Source organism: Miscanthus floridulus, chromosome 14 (assembly GCF_019320115.1).
Source record: "Miscanthus floridulus cultivar M001 chromosome 14, ASM1932011v1, whole genome shotgun sequence".
NCBI lineage: Eukaryota > Viridiplantae > Streptophyta > Magnoliopsida > Poales > Poaceae > Miscanthus > Miscanthus floridulus.
Genome location: NC_089593.1, coordinates 77,021,158 through 77,039,974, shown reverse-complemented (window position 1 = coordinate 77,039,974; position 18,817 = coordinate 77,021,158). Strand labels below are relative to the sequence as shown.

The 18,817-nt window shown below is 40.7% G+C and overlaps 1 protein-coding gene across 1 annotated transcript; it reads right to left on the bottom strand.

Annotated features, from left to right (window-relative positions):
* Window positions 1-1,435: 1,435 nt before the first annotated feature.
* Window positions 1,436-7,949, bottom strand: LOC136504347 (uncharacterized). The gene is made up of 23 exons (XM_066499244.1): window positions 7,682-7,949; window positions 6,781-6,860; window positions 6,608-6,694; window positions 6,479-6,529; window positions 6,267-6,384; window positions 6,129-6,185; window positions 5,738-5,802; window positions 5,496-5,579; window positions 5,122-5,172; window positions 4,977-5,039; window positions 4,818-4,864; window positions 4,200-4,269; window positions 4,058-4,120; window positions 3,679-3,768; window positions 3,378-3,416; window positions 3,142-3,291; window positions 2,987-3,064; window positions 2,823-2,908; window positions 2,477-2,525; window positions 2,289-2,369; window positions 2,114-2,207; window positions 1,799-1,895; window positions 1,436-1,693 (listed from the first exon to the last, which is right to left on the bottom strand). The coding sequence occupies exons 1-22, from the start codon at window positions 7,842-7,844 to the stop codon at window positions 1,819-1,821; spliced, it is 1,743 nt and encodes a 580-aa protein (XP_066355341.1). The 5' UTR covers window positions 7,845-7,949; the 3' UTR covers window positions 1,436-1,693; window positions 1,799-1,818.
* Between the last annotated feature and the right edge of the window lie 10,868 nt (window positions 7,950-18,817).

Genomic DNA, 18,817 nt, shown 5'->3' with positions numbered 1-18,817 from the left:
ATTCCTGCACGTGTACATAGTAAATCAAGATTTGTTCAGTAGTTATCTGGCCGGATTCTAGTTATCCAAACTAGTACACGAGAGTATCACTTGATACGGTCACACGTGCCTCCTCCGCCTCGTTATCGGATAAGGTGGGGAGCAACCACGCAAGTATTGGGCCGGGAAAAACAAATGTTTTATTGTTAGTGGGTGGTAGGGGGGATTGCGCACCCCCCCCCCCCCCCCCCCCCCCCCCAAGCCCCACTGCTATATCCGCTTGCCCCTTCGTTCAAAAAACTAAACAATGAGCAGGCATTTTAAAGGTTTCTCCGATCACTTAGAACAATGTGAGGCTAGTCTAAACGATGTTAGTGTGGATCTAGGAGCTACGACATTCTATCAGGCATGGTTAAGGACGGTCGCACATGATTAACACGTTATGACAGCTCGCGCCATATGATTTGTCAGGGTTTATTGATGTTGTACCTCTGTCATGATAACAGACAATAAAAAAAACAATGTGTTGTATCAGGCTAGTCTGAACGATGTCAATGTGGATCCAGAAGATTCTATCAGGCATGGATAAGGACGGTCACACATGATTAGCGCGTTATGAGAGCTCGCACCATATGATTTGCCAGGGTTTATTGCTGTTGTACCTCTGTCACGATAGCAAACAATAAAAAAAACAATATGTTAGATCAGGCTAGTCTCAGTATGGATCCAGAAGATTCTATCATGCATGGATAAGGACGGTCACACATGATAAGCGCGTTATGAGAGCTAGCGCCATATAATTTGTCAGGATTTATTGATGCCTTTGTCACGATAACAAACAATAAAAAAAAGACGCCGGCTCATTACGTATGCCATGTTAAAAGTTGACGAATGAATCAAGGTGTATATACAGATACAAAGTGATATGACCGTAATTTCTTTTTCGATCTCAGTTGCTTCCCACTGTCCGCCGTTCGCGGTTTTGACAAGTCGGCCACAGTCGTCCGTCGTCCATGGCTGTGCCTTTGTACACCTCCCCGCACCCGCCGCGCGCGCCTGATCACGGCCAGCGACGCCAGCCCGGCCTCCTCGTTCAGAAACGTCAGTTGCTCCGGCCGCCTGATCAGCTTCGGGGTGAAGATCATGACGCCAGGCCACGACCGTTACAGTACTAGCCCGGAGACGACGGCAGCGGCGGTGGTGCCGGCTAGTCCGCTCGCCGGCCGGAGGCGCCACGCCGGCGAGCTGGCCCAATAGAGACATTATATCTTTAGAAAAAAAAAATATTGGTACTAGTTTCATATTTTTTTATTAAAATAAGTTAGTTATGGATTTTTATTTTTAGAAAATAAAGCTGTTTTTATCAGAAAGTACAAAGTCAACTTTGTCCGGTGGTGATAGTTCAATGGTCAAGATTTCTGGTTTCAAAGTTGCATGACCAAAAACAAACTCGAGCTTCTCTCAAACTTGTATAACTTGCAAAGAATCACTGACTGCTGTTAATCTCAATTGCAATCGCAAGGACGGGAGCACTCACTGGTGTTAAGCTCAATTGGAATGGCAAGGATGGGAGGACAAGCGCATAACAGTCAACAAAATCATGACGTTCGACCCCATACACTGTAAGATCATTAGCAACGGGTTGTGTACAAGAAACAACTTGGGTCTCTGCAGCAACGGGTGAAATGCTTCTCGCCCAGAGGGGGATCCCTATCTGCAAAAGAAACAATAGTTCCATTCATAAACCGAATGTCCAGAAACATTAGTCACACACACTAAGAAAATGCCTTAGGAATAACAAAGTTTCAGAACGCTTTACCTGACATTAGTACTCTGACGTTAGTCAGAAGCTCCAACGTAGCCATTGGAGGTATTCGAAATTGTTCCCAGTTGTTTAGTGGCTGCCATTATTAGACCTGCATAGTTCCAAAACAAATAATATCAGTCCTGCACAACAAAATTTAGACAGCAGGTAAAAACTAAAAGAACTCAGAAACTAGTACATGTCACCAAAGAATCGTTGTAATGCAAATTCTACTGGACCAGTTGTAACTTGTCAGAGGTCTAAATATTTCACAACTTTTTATTTCGATTTTGCAAGTTATTTTTTTCAATAATAGAAAAAGGTTTTCACCTGTAAAAGGAGGTGAAGGTCTTCGAGGCCTTGATTTGAACTCTGGGTGGAACTGAACACCTACATAGAAGGGATGATCTTGTAGCTCCACAATCTGCTCATAGGCGCAAGCAGGTTCAGGCTTTTGAAAAAGAAATTCAAGACCCAAGAATAGCATAGGCTATTTGCTTAGTACCTCCATCCGCTTTCGACTTTCGTCACAACCAACAAAATGAAGACCAGCACTTTCAAGCATGGGAACAAAAGAGGGATTGACCTATAATAAATAAAAAAGAACAAGTAATCAGTTCCAAGCATATGATTACAATGCACATAAAAACTAATGACTAATAGGATGTTTAGTAACAAAAATTGATGACAAACCTCGTATCTATGACGATGACGCTCGTCTACATGTGGAGGACTTCCATACCTAAAGTTTCAATCAAAAGTCCAAGTGAGAATATGCAATATATTTTTATACAGAGCAAATGTTAAAGATGATCAATAACCAGGGGCTTGCACCAAATCTCAACTAAACAGAAGCCACATTTAGGAATGTGATAGGCAAAAATATATTCACTACCAAGTAAGGAAAGCTCTAGATAACACAACTACATTAGGAATTTATCAGTGTGGATGACAATGGATTGAGTTTCCAAACAAGCTAAATTCAGTAATGCCAAAGAAAATAGTATGGTATTGACCAAGAAAGAATCAAGGCCCATACAGTTTTGATGTAAGACAATCAGGTTCGCTGAAGAATGTTCTCCTGCAGCCCAACCTCATCGTGTTTCCCATATGTGTTTTTGAAACCTGAACAGTTCATTGTCAAGGAATTAGATCAAACTTTTCAAAGTCAGCTCTTCCATAAACTTAACAGAAAAGAAGTACCTCAGGCATGTACATAACAACATGATTTGGTGTATCCTTGTTAAACTCTTCACTGTCTGCATCTACCAGGCCCAGGACCTAGAAAAGCATAATAATAAAAGTAAGAATCTATATGGATAGTTTTTAAGTAAACGAAAAAATGGAAGCATACACACATGTCTGGACATCTCAATCACTGATATCTGCATGCCCAAGCAAATACCAAGGTATGGAACTTTATTCTCACGAGCATATTTTGCAGCCAATATCATCCCTGAGATTCCACGATCCCCAAATCCTCCAGGTATCAAAATGCATGATGAACCCTACAATTTTCAGATTTTATTAATATTAACTTTCAAAATTGACTTGCATATTTAAAATAGTAAAGAAATGCAATTAGCATCCTCACTTTAAGAGTTTCCCAGGCTTCAGCATGGGCATCTGGTGCCTATTGAAAAAATTGTCATCAAGGGATGCAGTAACACATACAAAGAAAGGACAGGAACCATAATAGGAGGAAATTGAGTGTAGCTACAAATGTAAAACTGAAAGTAGAAAAACCTTGATACAGAAAACTTGAGCTAAGAAAGATACAAATGCTATGGGGTACTGAGATACTTATCAGAACCCCCAAAAAAATTGAACAACTGAAACATTGTGGTGCTATTGCTGCAGTTTTCGAATATTAGAACACATGGCTAGTGGCTTACAGTTTTTGCAGTTGCATCTTCAAGGTCCGAAGCTGCAATCCACTGGATAGATGGCTTTAACGAACAGGCAACACTGGCATGTAGGAGAGCCTGGAACAAATTAAGATATGCACAAACGAATTAGAAAAAAAACATTTTTCATGTATAGTACATGAACCCAAATTGCATCCACAGTAAAAACACATTGTGGCAGCTCTAAACCTCAGTTATTTAACAATTATTAGAGAACAATTGTCTATACTAAACCATGGAACTGTAACTATAATAATAATTTCACCACATAAAATATATAACTTAAATTTTGTGCTTGCAGACTAATTATCACAATTGGCAAACTACTTAACTTCGCCACTGATATGTAAGGATCATCTGTACCAACCTTCACCACTGATAGGTAAGAATCTGTCAGATTAGTATACTTCCCAACCAAAGCAACTTTAACCTGCATAATAATGATATTCATTCAGACTTATTCTGCACCAACAAACGAACCGACAATCAAATACTATTGCAACACTAACAGAGTTCTTGAGGTTGTCATACGACTCAGCCATATCTGTCCAATCTCGTAACTCAGGTGGTCCAGCAGATCTATAAAATAAAATCCAAGATGATATTGCTCCAAGATAATAGTAACCACAAGGCCATAACACAATATATAAAAACAGGGGATGCGATTGCAATAAATACAATGTAATCATCTCAATCAATCACACCAAACAAGTCTGAGTAGGCCTTTCAACGTTAAGGGCCTGTTTGGAACGCAGGAATTTCACAGGAATCACACAGGAATTTCACAGGAATCAGTTTAATTTCACAGGAAAAACGCAGGAATAGGGAAAAAATCCCGCATTCCAAACAGGCCCTAATTAGGATGATTTCAAACATAGTAAATTTTTTTTGGAAGTTTAAGCCAATCATCTGCCAATATTGGTAATATATGGTTTCTCAACAGTATATGAATCACTGCTTAAAAACAACTGTCTAGCCCACCTTAGGTGCAAGGTAGTTGGCATAACTGGTGCCAAGCACTTCTAAAAACACTGTTATGGGTAAATTACAAAACATTCCATGTGCAGACCATCCTAATACTCTACATGCATTGATAAGCACTGATTTTCAGTAATTGTCTGACTCACCTAGCAAGGTTTAGTTGTTTGATTATAGCTTCATGAGCCTTCTGGTTCTGCAAAACAGTACTTGTCAAAATTAGCAACACTAAATGCAATACATATATAGACTCAATATATTTCTACACAAAATTCAAGGCTAAGGTTTTAGTGAATGTTGCAACTCACTCTAAGAATAAGTGGGACATGCCATAAATTTGGAACATCATGGATGTTAAGTATGTTCTCGACCTACAGGAAGTAAGACAGAATGTGAGTCGAGAAACACTGAATAAATGGCATTTTTCCAGATTTATTTAATCATGAAACATACCGGGACATGGCAAAATTGTGAAAGCTTCTCTTTAACAGATCCTATTAGTGGCTGAAAGAACAGATAAACATAGCTCTGATTAGAAAGGAACGCTTAAATACAAATTGCACAAGAGAAGAAAACGATCTTACAACAAGAAACGCATGAACAGAAAAGGTACATGTACTAAGCCAAGGCAGATTAAAATGAGCTAATGACTGCTTGGAACAAAATTCATTACAGAAAATGAAAAACAAATTCAACAGCAGACTTGTCACAAATATCCAATACATGGGAAAGATTTTCAGAAATCTATATAATGATGAAGGAAAATAAGGCATATTCTAAAGAATCTGCTATTAGTTATTAACTTTTTTTTTACGTCTTTGCAATACCTGTGCTGACCGGCATGCTAGAAGATCAGGAGTCAGACCCAAGGCTCTCAGTTCTCGTACACTGTGTTGTGTTGGTTTAGTTTTCTACAAAAAAGGGAAACAAGAACGTCAGATTCCCAGTACCAGTAACTATGTCATGATAAGACTTGAAAAGTGCGTGCAATGAGATTGTTTCCCTCATTTCAGGATAGAAGATGCAATAAGCAGAATTAATCATCATCGTTAAAGGAAGAATTGTTTACCTGCTCACCAACTACACCCAATACTGGAACAAGGCTAACGTGTATGAGGCAGAAATTCTCCTTGCCTAGAACACGCATATAAGAGTATGAGTCATATTCATGACAGTCACTAACGAGAAAGATGTTTTTACTTCCAAGAAATGTAAAATATGTGAATGCTACATTAACATAAAAGAAATGGCAGTGCAGCGAGTGCACCCTAATCTATGGGTCCAACTGTTCCCAAAGAAATAGATAGAAAAAATAGACCATGAGAAACAATACAAGTCTCATAAGAGTGTAAAAAGGGCGTACCCAGTGCAGAGAGCTACCGCTCTGTGAGTGTAAGTTGTAACAAAAACAACGCAGCAACCATAAAATGTGGAAACTGAAATGCAAAGACCAGCTATACCAAGAGAAAAGGATAATTGGCGCAAAGCTTCAATGAATGGCATTGACTCAATATCACCTGAAATAAGAATGAAATCAATTTCTTTGATACATTAATAATTACATATGTGTCAGATCGTAAGATGTCATAAAACCCTACCTACAGTGCCTCCCAATTCAATAACACAAACATCAGCTGGACGAGTCTGCCCATCCACAGGAACTGAAGACACTGACTGTATCCACTGTTTTATTTCATCCGTGACATGAGGAACAACCTGGATATTTGAAACCATAGGGTGTTTCAGATTTTGCCATATGGGCAATCCATACAATGCAACTCGAGTAATAAATATGCCACAGAAGAATTACCTGTACAGTCTTTCCAAGATAATCACCCCTTCTCTCCTTCTCAATGACAGACTGAAACAAGCAGAAACTATCGGCTTACAATCTCAGATGAGAAAAGGCAACCATTTCCTTGAGGCAGGAGGTACTCACCTGGTATATCTTTCCAGTGGTAATGTTGTTATCCCTCGTCAGGGTAACATCTATGAAACGCTCATAATTCCCCAAATCCAAGTCAACCTACAGATACCGCATGTTAGGTTAGATACCACCGAGACTGCAAATTTAAAGAATGTGTATTAAATGCAAATATTAGGGAGCTGTACCTCTCCACCATCATCAAGAACAAACACCTCACCATGCTCAAAGGGGGACATTGTGCCAGCATCTGTGTTCAAGTATGGATCTACAAAAACAACGGACCAAAGTAGTAAGACCAATGCCGGACCAATGCCCCTCCAAATGATTTAACATTTGTATTGTAAAATCACATTTGCATTGTAAAATCACACAGAAAAAAAATAACCCTCTGATTCAGCCTTTTTTGTGATAGCAAGAGATCCTAAAGGTGCCTCCACTTTAGACAGAATTCTTTAAAAAGCTGGTCACAGAAAGCCATTCAGAAGCTTAAAGCATGGGGTACATACAGTGCAGCATGCCAATAAAACGACAATCGAAGGCCACGCCACAGCACTAAAAGGCCCAACACCAACCTTCACAGTGGGACGAAAAGTTTACCTAAAAAAGCTCAACAAAAGGACTGGTACTAGTGAGACAGCAACAAGCCTTCAAAACCTGACAACGAGCACGCACGGGCTCATCCATTCATGGTGTACCAACAATTTTCATTTTCATTTCACTAGAAGACAAGGTGACAAGTAACTGGAACGATGGAACCCCAAACAAGGTAATCTTTGACTATTACTCATTGCCCCCAAATTCCACCCAGCCATAGTAAAGAATTGCGATTGAGTATTGACCACTGAGACTCCAAGCAGAACCCAACAAACTCCCGCTTTTGCCACCCAATTACCTAATCCGGAAAAGATTAAGATTAAACCCTAGCAGAATCACGGAAGCGGGTCGCACTCACCACTCACCCCAATAATAACACACTCCTATCTCACGCCGACCACCCCCTCAGCCCAAAACGGCTCTAGGGTTGTAGGGGCAAAAGCAGGGGAACACCTCGCAAAAGCCGCGGAGGGGCAAGTGAGGAGCGCGTACCGATCTTGATGCAGGTGACGCGAAGCCCGCAGGCCTTGAGGACGACGCCGATGCTGCTGGCGGTGACGCCCTTGCCGAGGCCGCTGACGACGCCGCCCGTGATCAGCACGTACTTGGTCGGCGCACGACCCTCCTCTTCCGCTGGCGCCGCTGGCGAAGACATGGCCGCGCGCGGGAGGCAGGAGAAGAGGGATATGCCGCGGTGGGAAGTGGGATTGGGAAGGGGGAACTGGGGAAGAAGAAGGCAACTGTAGCAGCAAGCGCTCGCCCCGTGTGCCAGCCAACTGTATTTGTTTGCTAGCGGCCCGGATTTTCCGCAGCCGCGGTTTGGATCCTGGGCCTAGGGTTTGGACCGATTGCCTGGGTGGCTGGGCCTAAGTAGATATGGACCTGTTGGACATGGGCCTGGGATTTGAAGCTCTTGGGCCTGACTGTTTCATTGCTTGAAAAAAAAAGAAGCATTTGGGGTGTGATTTGAAAGACGGGGACGTGTGTGTGGTTTCACGAGGAAACAGACAGCAGCCCTCGCTTTCTCAGGCGCTAGTTGAAGTTGAGCCATGGAATCTAGTAGAGACGCCACATGAGGAAAGAGACGGATCAATCAAATTCAACAGACGTGTGAGTGTGACCATGAGAATTTATTCGCCGTACTGGAATAAAAGAAAATGAGTTTTACATGAGCATATTTAATTCAAATAATAAAGTTTCACATGTATATAGAGTACTTCTCTACATAAAGTAAGGTGGGGTCGACTGACCCCACTGGTGAGCTCCACTGTCCTTAATCCTGGTGAAATCCAAGAACCACATAATCCTAAGTGATTTCAACCGTAGGATGCACTTTGTGTTTTCTCTAGACGACTTATACATACTTTACATAGATTAGAGGGCCCACAAGTCACGTACAAGAGATTTTCAAGTGACCCACCAACACATACACATGTAAGGAGGATGGACCAAGTTATCCCACCTTGAGAGGAGGCCCCCACATGGCATAGGGGTCGTCCCCCCCCCTACCCCACCCCTATGGGAATTCCCTCGCAGTCTTCCTCTGGTCAACATGCAAACTAGCAAATATTTAGAGGATCTCCACTTTTGATTATATGGTGGTTTGATCCAAAGGGTGAGGGTGAAGAACAGTTGGATCCATGGGCCCACCTTCAACCACTATATATATAGGGGATACCCGGTACCTCCTCACTTCCAAGACATGAACACCACTTGAAAGAAGAAGAGAAGCTCCACCGACACCCCTGCACCCACTCCCCACCATGGACACCGACACCCTCGCGCCTGTCCCTACCATCGACCCCAACACCGTACGCCGTCCTAGCTGGCTGTGGGGTCACCCGCCACCAATTAACACCATGCCACTCACTCGTGAAAAATATTGGCGCAACAACATTTTGACCACCAGTTCATTACACTTTCAATATGTAACCTTGGATTCACAAATAGGTGGGCATAGTGGCCATTGGAACCAACATTGAAAATGATTATCACCGTTGGCTCGTGTTCCTAGGTTTTCACTAACATGGCGTCAATTAGAGTGGCGAACTAAATTTTGGCACCAATATTTCATTTTGGGCGCCTTTTCTTATGTCAACCACCACGAAAATGTAAGATTTTTTGTCATTCAAATAAATTTAGAACTTCTCCAAATTTGAAGTAAGATGAGACAAAGTAGAGAGGGTCCTGTCCTCAATGCTTTAAATACAAATTGTAGAGCTCAACGAGTTCTATAATTCATTTTAAAACGTTTAGAGGCCTAATTTTTATTATAAGTTCTTAAATATTTAAACTCAAAATTTTGAAATTTCCAAAAGGCCTGGGAAAAGAGACATGATCTATAAGAAGTTGCAATATCTAATGAGATCTAAAGCAACATAGTTAACAATCTTTTTCATTAGAGATCGTTTATTAGAGGCCCATTTTTTTAAAAAAAATCATATAAGTTAATATAAAATAGCATCCGAAGTGATTAAGTGGTGTGGTGGTAAGGGGTTCAGAGGCTTGATATATATTATGAGTTTGCATCCTCTATAATACACAAGTGCGTGCGCAAACAGTATGTTCCGACGAAAGGGGCTACCACTACTTTGATCAGCGAAAATTTCCTCAAGATCCATCGTTAGGCCAAGAACTAATAACTCGACCTCCACGGTCTTCTCACTACGTAAAAAACGATTTTTAGCAACGGTTCGAATTTTTTGTAGGGGCGGCTGGTGATGGAGCCGCCCCTATAGTGGCGTGCTCGGGTGCCCAGACACCAGACGCCCCTACAAATAGAACAGTAGGAGCGGCTGGTGATACGAGCCGTCCCTACAAATGGGGTCTGATTTGTAGGGACGGCTCAATCACCAGTCGCTCCTGGAGTTGCTATTTGTAGGAGCGGCTGGTGATTAAGCCACCTCTACAAATGCCCCCGTATATATAGCTCCGATTTGTAGGGGCGACTCAATCACCAGCCGCCCCCTACAAATGACCCACATATAAAACAGCTGCAGCACCTTCTTTCTCCTCAGGTCACTCACTCCAACCCGTGAAAGAAAGGTGGGAAGGCCTTGAGCACCTCCTAAAAATTGCTCTACTAAGGGGAGAAGGTTTTGGTCTCAAATCATTTGGTGGAGAGATTGTAGAAGGTAAGAAAATGCTATTCCATACTTTTTTTGAAGTTTTAATGGTTGGTTAGTGAGTAATTAGAGTTTTGTTTTTCTCTCTTCTATGGTGCTTGAGCTACTTATGAAGCAAATTAGACCCAAATTTTAAATGTACTACGATAAATTAGGGAGGGGAACAAGATCATACCCTTATTTGGTCCATGTTTCTTGATTTTAGTGAACAATTAGTTAGTTTTATGTATGTTTCATGTGCATGTAGATCTAGATCTAGGGTTTGGTTTTTTTATTAATTTCGTTTTTGTAAATTTATGTTTGATAAAATTGGACTAGGGTTTATATGAAAGATATTGGGTAAAGTATAATTGTTGCTAATTGTTGTCTTTGAAATTGTTTATTGTAATCAATAAATATGTATTTTAATTATTTATGGATAAATGGGACATTAATTAATTTTCCTCTACCATGGTGTGTTTGTATGCTTCATGTAATTATATTAGATTTATATTCATATATATCTGAAGTATATACAATTATTCTCAAGTAATTATTAATTTGATTCATTTTTATATATATCTGAATAAGTAGTCCTTAAATGTTTGTTTTGTTGTTGTTGTAAAAGATGGAGTACATGAACTCTTGGATGTATGGTTCGTTAAGGTTCAAGGCAGGTTTCCATGAAGAGGTGGATAAATTTATTGAAGCCGCAAAGAAACATGCAACGACATTGAAAGAGAATAAGGATATAATTATTTGCCCCTATAAAGATTGCAAGAACTGTATAGCATGGACAGATGTGACTATCATCATATCACATTTGATTATGCGAGGATTTGTTGAGGACTACATAGTGTGGATTCATCGTGGTTAAACGGTTATTGTTAACGACGAGGATGAGGAGGAATACAACGACAAAACCATAGAATCCATGTCCCAATATTCAGCAGAGCTTGATGCACGAATGGATTTCGAGTTTGGCAATGAACAAGGTGGTAATGCTGGTGGTTGGGATGGTAACGACGAAGATGGTGCCAATAATGATGGTGGAGCACATGTCGGGGATGAAGATGATTTAGAGGACATGATTCGAGCTCTTGGACCAGAGATTTTACTAAATAGCCCGAAAGGTCTAGGAAATTTGGAAAGGGTGACAAAAGCATCGAATAAGACTGTGTATGGTGTTGAAAAGGGTTGTCCGACACATTGGACATTTGCTACGTTTTGTGCTTGAGATGCTCATCCTGAAGGCTAAGTACGGCTGGTCAGACTGTAGTTTCAATGATCTATTGCATCTCCTGTCATGGGTGCTGCCACAACCAAACTCAGTTCCCACCAACACATACCAAGCAAAGAAGGTCATAAGTCCATTGACAATAGGGGTTGAAAAAATCCATGCATGTCCCAACCACTGTATACTTTTTCATGGCGAAACGTTCAAGTCACTAGATAAATGTCCCCGGTGTGGGGCCAGCCGGTACAAGAATAATGACCTTTACGGTGGGGACGAACCCTCTACAGGGAAAAAGAGGAATAAGAAGGGTACAAAAAGGTGGTACAAGAATCTCAGCCCCAGAGGACACTCCATTAGGCAACGATGCAAAGCAGAGAAGAATTCCTGCCTTGATAATGTGGTACCTGCCAGTGATCGACCGCTTGAGACGTATCTTTCTAAACCCTAAAGAAGCCGCACTCATGACATGGTGGGATGATGAGCGCAAGGTGGATGATGATAAGATTGCACACCCGGCTGATTGTAGTCAGTGGCAAAGATTTGATGAGAAGCACAAAGAATTCAACGATGACCCAAGGAATGTATGGTTTGGCTTGAGCACCGATGGAATGAATCCCTTCAATGAGAGGATGAGCGACCACAACACTTGGCTAGTGATCTTGACCATGTACAATATCCCAACATGGTTGTGTCAGAAGAGAAAGTACCTTCTCCTCACTATTCTTATTTCTGGCCCTAAACAACTAGGCATTGATATAGACGTGTTCCTTGAGCCTTTGATGCAAGAAATGGAGAGGCTATGGAGGCATGGAGAGCAGATGTACGATGCATTCCGAAAGGAGGACTTCATATGTAGAGCAATAATATTTGTTACTACCAATGATTACCCCGCGCTGTTTGCTTTGTTTGGATAGATCAAAGAAAGACGGGATGCTTGGTTTGCTTGGATGGTACTACATGGGTGTACCTAGATGCATCCAAGAAAATAGTTTACCTAAGGAACCGACGCTTCTTAAAGACAAGTCACAAGTACCGCAGCAAATTGTTCTTTAGATTTTATGACAATGCCCCAGAGATTGAACCCCCTCCAGAGGGACGTCATAACGGAGAACACGTGTACAGAATGGTGAAAAACATATGCGTCATCTATGAAAAGAAGAATCCGGATGGAACTAACAGAGATAGAAGCACACCTCCTGTCGAAGGCGTACTTTTCAAGAAATAATCGATCTTATTTCAGTATCTGCCTTATTGGCCAGACTTGGAGGTCCCCCATGCCATTGATGCTATGCACGTGCAGAAGAATGTCTTTGAGAGTCTCATTGCTACCTTGATGGACACATGCAAGTCAAAGGATGGTCTAAAAGCACGAAAAGACATGGTGCAGCTAAACGTGATGCCATAGCTTCACCCGGTACCTGAGGCTAATGGAAAATGCACTCTGCTCGTGGCGTGCTTCAACCTAACACCAGACGAGAAGAGAGCTATATGCACTTTCCTGAGGGGGGTCAAAGTCCCAACTGGGTTTTCATCAAATGTGAAGAAGCTAGTGTCGATGAAGGACTTGTCAATAACACACTGCAAGGCTCACGATTGCCATGTGATGCTAACAGTGTTTCTACCTATTGCAATCAGGGCTATAAAGCCAGAGTTCTTGAAAATGGCCATCACCCGCATGTGCTACTTCTTTTCGAAGATCTCACAAAAGACGATTGGTAAGCAAGAGTTGAGTGACCTACATGAATTTGTGGTGGAGATACAAAACCAACTAGAGATATGTTTATCTCCTACTTTTTTTATATAATGCCACATCTCATGATTCACATGGTTCATCAGATACAAGCGCTAGGCCCTTGCTACTTGCATGAAATGTGGTCCGATGAGCGGTTCATGTCGGTTCTAAGTCGATACATGCATAATCGAGCATATCTAGAGGGCTCCATGATAGAGGGTTACAGTACTGAAGAAGTCGTCGAGTGCTGTCAAGAGTATCTAAAAGTATAGAAAGGGATTAGTAAACCCAATTCTCATCACAAGGGTAGGCTGGCTGGGAAGGGCACCAGTGGTAGAAAAGTGTTCATCGACCATGATTACAAAGAGGTGAGTCAGGCGCATTATAGTGTCTTGCAGAGTACACAACTGATGCAACCGTACATTGATGAACACTTGGCTATCATTATGGCGGAGAGAAATGGCCGTTTGAATGATTGGGTCATGAAACAACACAAGCAATGACTAACTACATGGTTGAAGGACCAAAACATACCACCTGGAGAAACCATAGACTCTATTACCATCAGTAGGTTGGCGGAGGGGCCATCGAGACAAATGACATCTTGGAATGCTTATGACATCAATGGGTATACGTACTATACCCACATAAAGGATAGTAAATATGTGAACCAAAACAACAGCGTTTGAATAGAGGCTCTTGATGGATTGGGGCGAAAGATCCAATACTTTGGCATCATTGAAGAGATATGGGAACTTGACTATGAAAGGGATATAATGGTGGCCCTGTTTTGATGCCGCTGGATCAAACAACACCAACTGAACGAGATCGGATTGAGAGTCCTGGACCTCGAGAATCTAGGCTACCAAGATGACCCTTGGGTGCTCGCTTTACGTGTCGCACAAGTTTTCTATATGTCTGACCCACAAAGTAACCTCCCCCCGAAGAAGAAGACAAAGCACGTGGTTGCCTCTAGGAAACAACACATTATTGGAGTTGATGGCGTGGACGATGTTGAAGCTTACAATAACTATGATGAGATGCCGCTATTCATAGACTTTCCTAAGAAGATCAGTGTTGTGGAAAAGAACCTTCCCAAAGATATATTACCATGGGAACAAAAAGGTGTCAAGGGAAAAGTCGTTACAGCGGGCTAGCTAGTTGTTGAACGTGGAGTGTTTGTGTAAGTGTGTATTTGTAAGACTTCATTTATGCATGTGTGTGAGACTATATATTTTATGTACGTGTGTAAGACTATATATTTTTGTATGTGTATGAGACTATATTTATGCATGTGTGTGAGACTACCCTTTGCAGCATCTAGATGACTCTATTTGAACATCCACTCTATTACTACTAAAATTTTATGAAATCACTTAACACTTTATGAAATGAAGAAATGACCAAAACAAAAGTAGGAGATCTTGACGAATTATACAACTTTTATATTCATCACCTTTACAGCTGAAATCATTTAGTGTTTGAAAATCAGGTTTGAAGCTGTCATTTTCTGAAATTTAAAATTTGAACTGTTCAAAATTAGTGACAAAGATAGATGACTAGACTAAAATGATAGAGCATGATTTTAGAAATTTTTAGAAAAAACCATCACATTTGGAGTTAGTATGAGGGAGAAAAACTAGTTACAAGTTTCAGCCACCGATTAAAAAGAGAAATCACACTTGTTCATCATTGATCATCATGAACAGTTGTGCTTTTTTTTAATCTCTAGGTAAAATTTGTAACTAGTCTTTTCCCTCATACTAACTCCAAATATGATGATTTTCCCCTAAAATTTTCTAAAATCTTGCCCTATCAAGTTAGTGTGTTGATTTGATCATTTTTTCATTTGACAAAGTTTGAGCACTTCAAATTTTCAAATTTAAAAAAATGACAAGTTTGAACGAGATTTTCAACCATTAAATGATTTCAGCTGAAAAAGTGATAAATACCAAAGTTGTATAACTCATCAAGATCTACAACTTTTATTTTGATTATTTCTTTATCTGACAAAGTGATAGTAAACATTGTTCACAAATCAACATGTTTCTCGTATAGTTCATGAAATTATGAGTCATATGTGAATTTATGAACAATATTTACTAATATTTTGTCACATGAAGAAGTGACCAAATAAAAGTTGTAGATAGTGATGAGTTCAACAACTTTTATGTTCACGACTTTTATTGTTGAAATCATTTAAGGTTTCAAAATCTTGTTTGAAGTTGCCATTTATTGAAATTCAAATTTTCAACTATTCAAATTTTATCAAATAAAAATATGATCAAAATAAAAGTTGTAGATATTGATGAGTTCTACAACTTTGGTATTCATGATTTTTTCATCTAAAATTATTACTCTTTCAAAATATTGTTTCAAGTTGAAATTATTTGAATTTCAAAATTTGAATCATTCAAACAAAGTCACATGACAAGATGACCAAAATAAAAGTTGTACATGTTGATGAGTTATACAACTTTTATGTTTACAATATTTTCATTTTATTTCATTGAATGTCATAAAATTATAGTTGAAGTTTTAAAATTCAAATTTTTAATTTTTGTTTTTTTTGTTTTCTATATTGTTTTGACTACAATTGTTTATATATATATTTCTTCATATATAGAATAATACAAAATATTATATTTGTGCATATACATAATTGTTTTTATATTACTTTGTGTTTTTATGATATAAAAATATAGAATTAATAATTTTAAAAAATAAAAAATATTTGTAGGGTGGTTGGATCAGAAATCGCCCCTACAAATACATTTGTAGGGGCGGCTGGATCAGGAACCGCCCCTACAAATGCATTTGTAGGGGCGGCTGGATCAGGGACCGCCCCTAGAAATCGTCCCGAGTATAAATACAAGGGCGCACGGGTGTTAGCCTGTTGGGTGCTGTCTTCCTCCTCCGATGCCGTTAGGCTGCCCAGCCGACGCCGCCTCCCGGACCTGTCTCGATGCCCGCGCCCCCTCCCCGCACCCGCGCACCCCATCTCCGCACTCGCGCGCCCCCTCCCCGCACCCGCGCCCCCTCCCCGCACCCGTGCGCCTGCTCCCCGCCCTAGGGTTTTCGACCGGCCGGTGGCGTTAGGGTTTCTGACCTTGAGGTGCCGCGGTGCACCCGACCGGCGACGCACCCACGCGCCCCATCTCCGCACCCGCGTGCCCCCTCCCTACACCCGTGCCCCCTCCATCGGCGTCCGCGCTCCTCCATCGATGTCCGTGCACCTCCACCGGCGTCCGTGCCCCCTCCACCCGCACCCGTGCCCCCTCCACCGGTGTCCGCGCCCCTTCCACCGGCCTCCGCGCACCTCCACCGGCGTCCGCACTCCTTCCCGTGCTCTCCGGCATCCGCGCACCTCCACCGGCGTCCGCGCACCTCCACCAGCATCGATCAGCAAACATCGGCTTTCTCGGTCAGTCTATCTATCTTATCTCTGACAGTTACTGCATACATTGTGTTGAAAGCCAAACGTACTCTGTGCTCACTGGAATATGTTAGGAAAAGAAATCTATTATCTGCTGTTTCTTTGCACTGCATAAAGGATGATACCTAGAAACAGAACATCCATAGTATAGGTCTACAATGTCCTTGCATCGTTCTTGTGTACTACTTCTGTAGAACTGTGAAATGCTTTACAAGTGGAAGCCTCCTAGATTATAACTAAGAAATAAGATGTCTTAGTATACTTAACTCTTTGATTGATGACATTATTCGTCTATTCCTCCGAGGCTATTGCCTTAAAACTTATTTTGAAGGTTTGACTTTGCATTATTGTCAACAGTGTGGGAGTGATATGTGTGTTAGTCACCTAAAAACTCATCAAGCAATTTGAAGTTGATATATTTGAGTTGTGTTTTCTGGCATGTCTCATTGGCATAATTCCATTGTATACACGCAGTTTTCTGTCACTTAAAATTTGCTTTCTAGCATGCTGAACTCGTGTGACTTGAAGGTTACCCTCTTATATTATTCTATCCTTACCTTGGTCCAAATACAATGCATGCCAACATGGAATAGGTCTTGGAATACATGTAGCCATGTACTGTTGAATTGCATTATTATTAGTAGTCCATGTGGGCAGGAGAAATTCTATTTTTTAGCATATAGACAACCACAGGGAAATTTGGTATGCCTTGATGGATGCTTTGGTTGCAGTAGTAATCACAAACAGTATCATATTCTTCTTTGTTCTCTGAATTCCTAATAATTGCCCAAGATAGCCTAGAAAAACTTATTAACCATGCCGAAGATGACCTCAAAAAACTTGTTAACCATGCCGAAGATAAGCTATATTCTTCTTTGTTCTCTATATTCAGTAATCACAAATAGTATTTGAGTTGCAGTTAACCATGCCGATATGGCCTAGAAAAACTTGTAAACGATTAACATCTTAACTTAATTGCACTTATAATAAATGAAACATCTTTACTGTTTTTTTTAACTTTGCCTCTGCATCCCTATAATATGTATGGACTATGGATGTGAAACATTTGAGAAGCACCTTAGAAGTTGACAAGTAACTTGGACTCACTGACCTGCTATGGTTGAGATACATCTTGTGCCGTGTGCTATGAATCATTTCTGCTCAGTCCTAAAATTTGCAATTTTCTAGCACTTTGCTGATCCCTCGTTCACTTCAAAATGAGCTCGTTGTTTCATCTTGTGTTTGTCCAAATATAAGGCACCAACCAGGATACATCTACTATTGAATTGATGAGTCCTAGTGATTAGGAGCACAGAGTACATTTTTATCATATGCTACTCTTATATCTAAATGAGTTCTGTGATTTTGAGCTTATTGTTTCTCATTGGACTGTGAATAAGAAGCATGCAAACTTTAGTACCATTAGTTCTTTATTGCTTTGGTATTTCTAGAATTTTTGGTCATCTTTTTAGGTTGCAAGTAGTTTTATTTATTTATTAGTTGATTTCACTTGCATGTGTGTTGATACTGCTAGCTGTTGGCTACTACTACTACTCTACTGAACTACTACTACTACTCTACTCTACTGAACTACTACTACTCTACTCCTACTCCTACTAGCTGCTTGTTGTTCCTGCTGCTCTTCTCTCTACTCTGTACTACTAAGTGCTGTTCCTGCTGCTCTTCTCTCATTTTTCTACTCTCTGTAAATTTAAAATGCCTGAGGTGGTGGCTGCTTGCTGTGCTTGCTTGCCTAGTACTACTTACTGATTTTTTTACTCTACTTAACTACTGTTGCTGCTATGTCTCTACCTCACTCTGTTGACTCTACTTAACTACTGTTGCTGCTATGTCTCTACCTCACTCTATTGACTCTACTTAACTACTATTGCTGCTATGTCTCTACCTCACTCTGTTGACTCTACTTAACTACTGCTGCTGCTTACTGATTTTTTTTACTCTTCTCTCTCATTTTTTGACTCTGTACTATGTCTCTACCTCTTTTGCGGTCTTCTAACTCTACTCTACTGAACTACTACTACTCTACTTGCTACTGAACTACTACTACTCTACTTGCTACTGCTAGCTACTCCTATTGCTATTAGCTGGCTGCTACTCT

What these genes read in the sequence shown, in the direction of transcription:
- LOC136504347 (XM_066499244.1), bottom strand. Translation starts at nt 7,844, where the DNA reads ATGTCTTCGCCAGCGGCGCCAGCGGAAGAGGAGGGTCGTGCGCCGACC. An exon ending in AAACAACTAAACCTTGCTAG is followed by an intron (nt 4,270 to 4,817) that starts GTGAGTCAGACA and finishes TTTATTTTATAG; the next exon opens with ATCTGCTGGACCACCTGAGT. An exon ending in CTTACCTATCAGTGGTGAAG is followed by an intron (nt 3,769 to 4,057) that starts GTTGGTACAGAT and finishes AATTTGTTCCAG; the next exon opens with GCTCTCCTACATGCCAGTGT.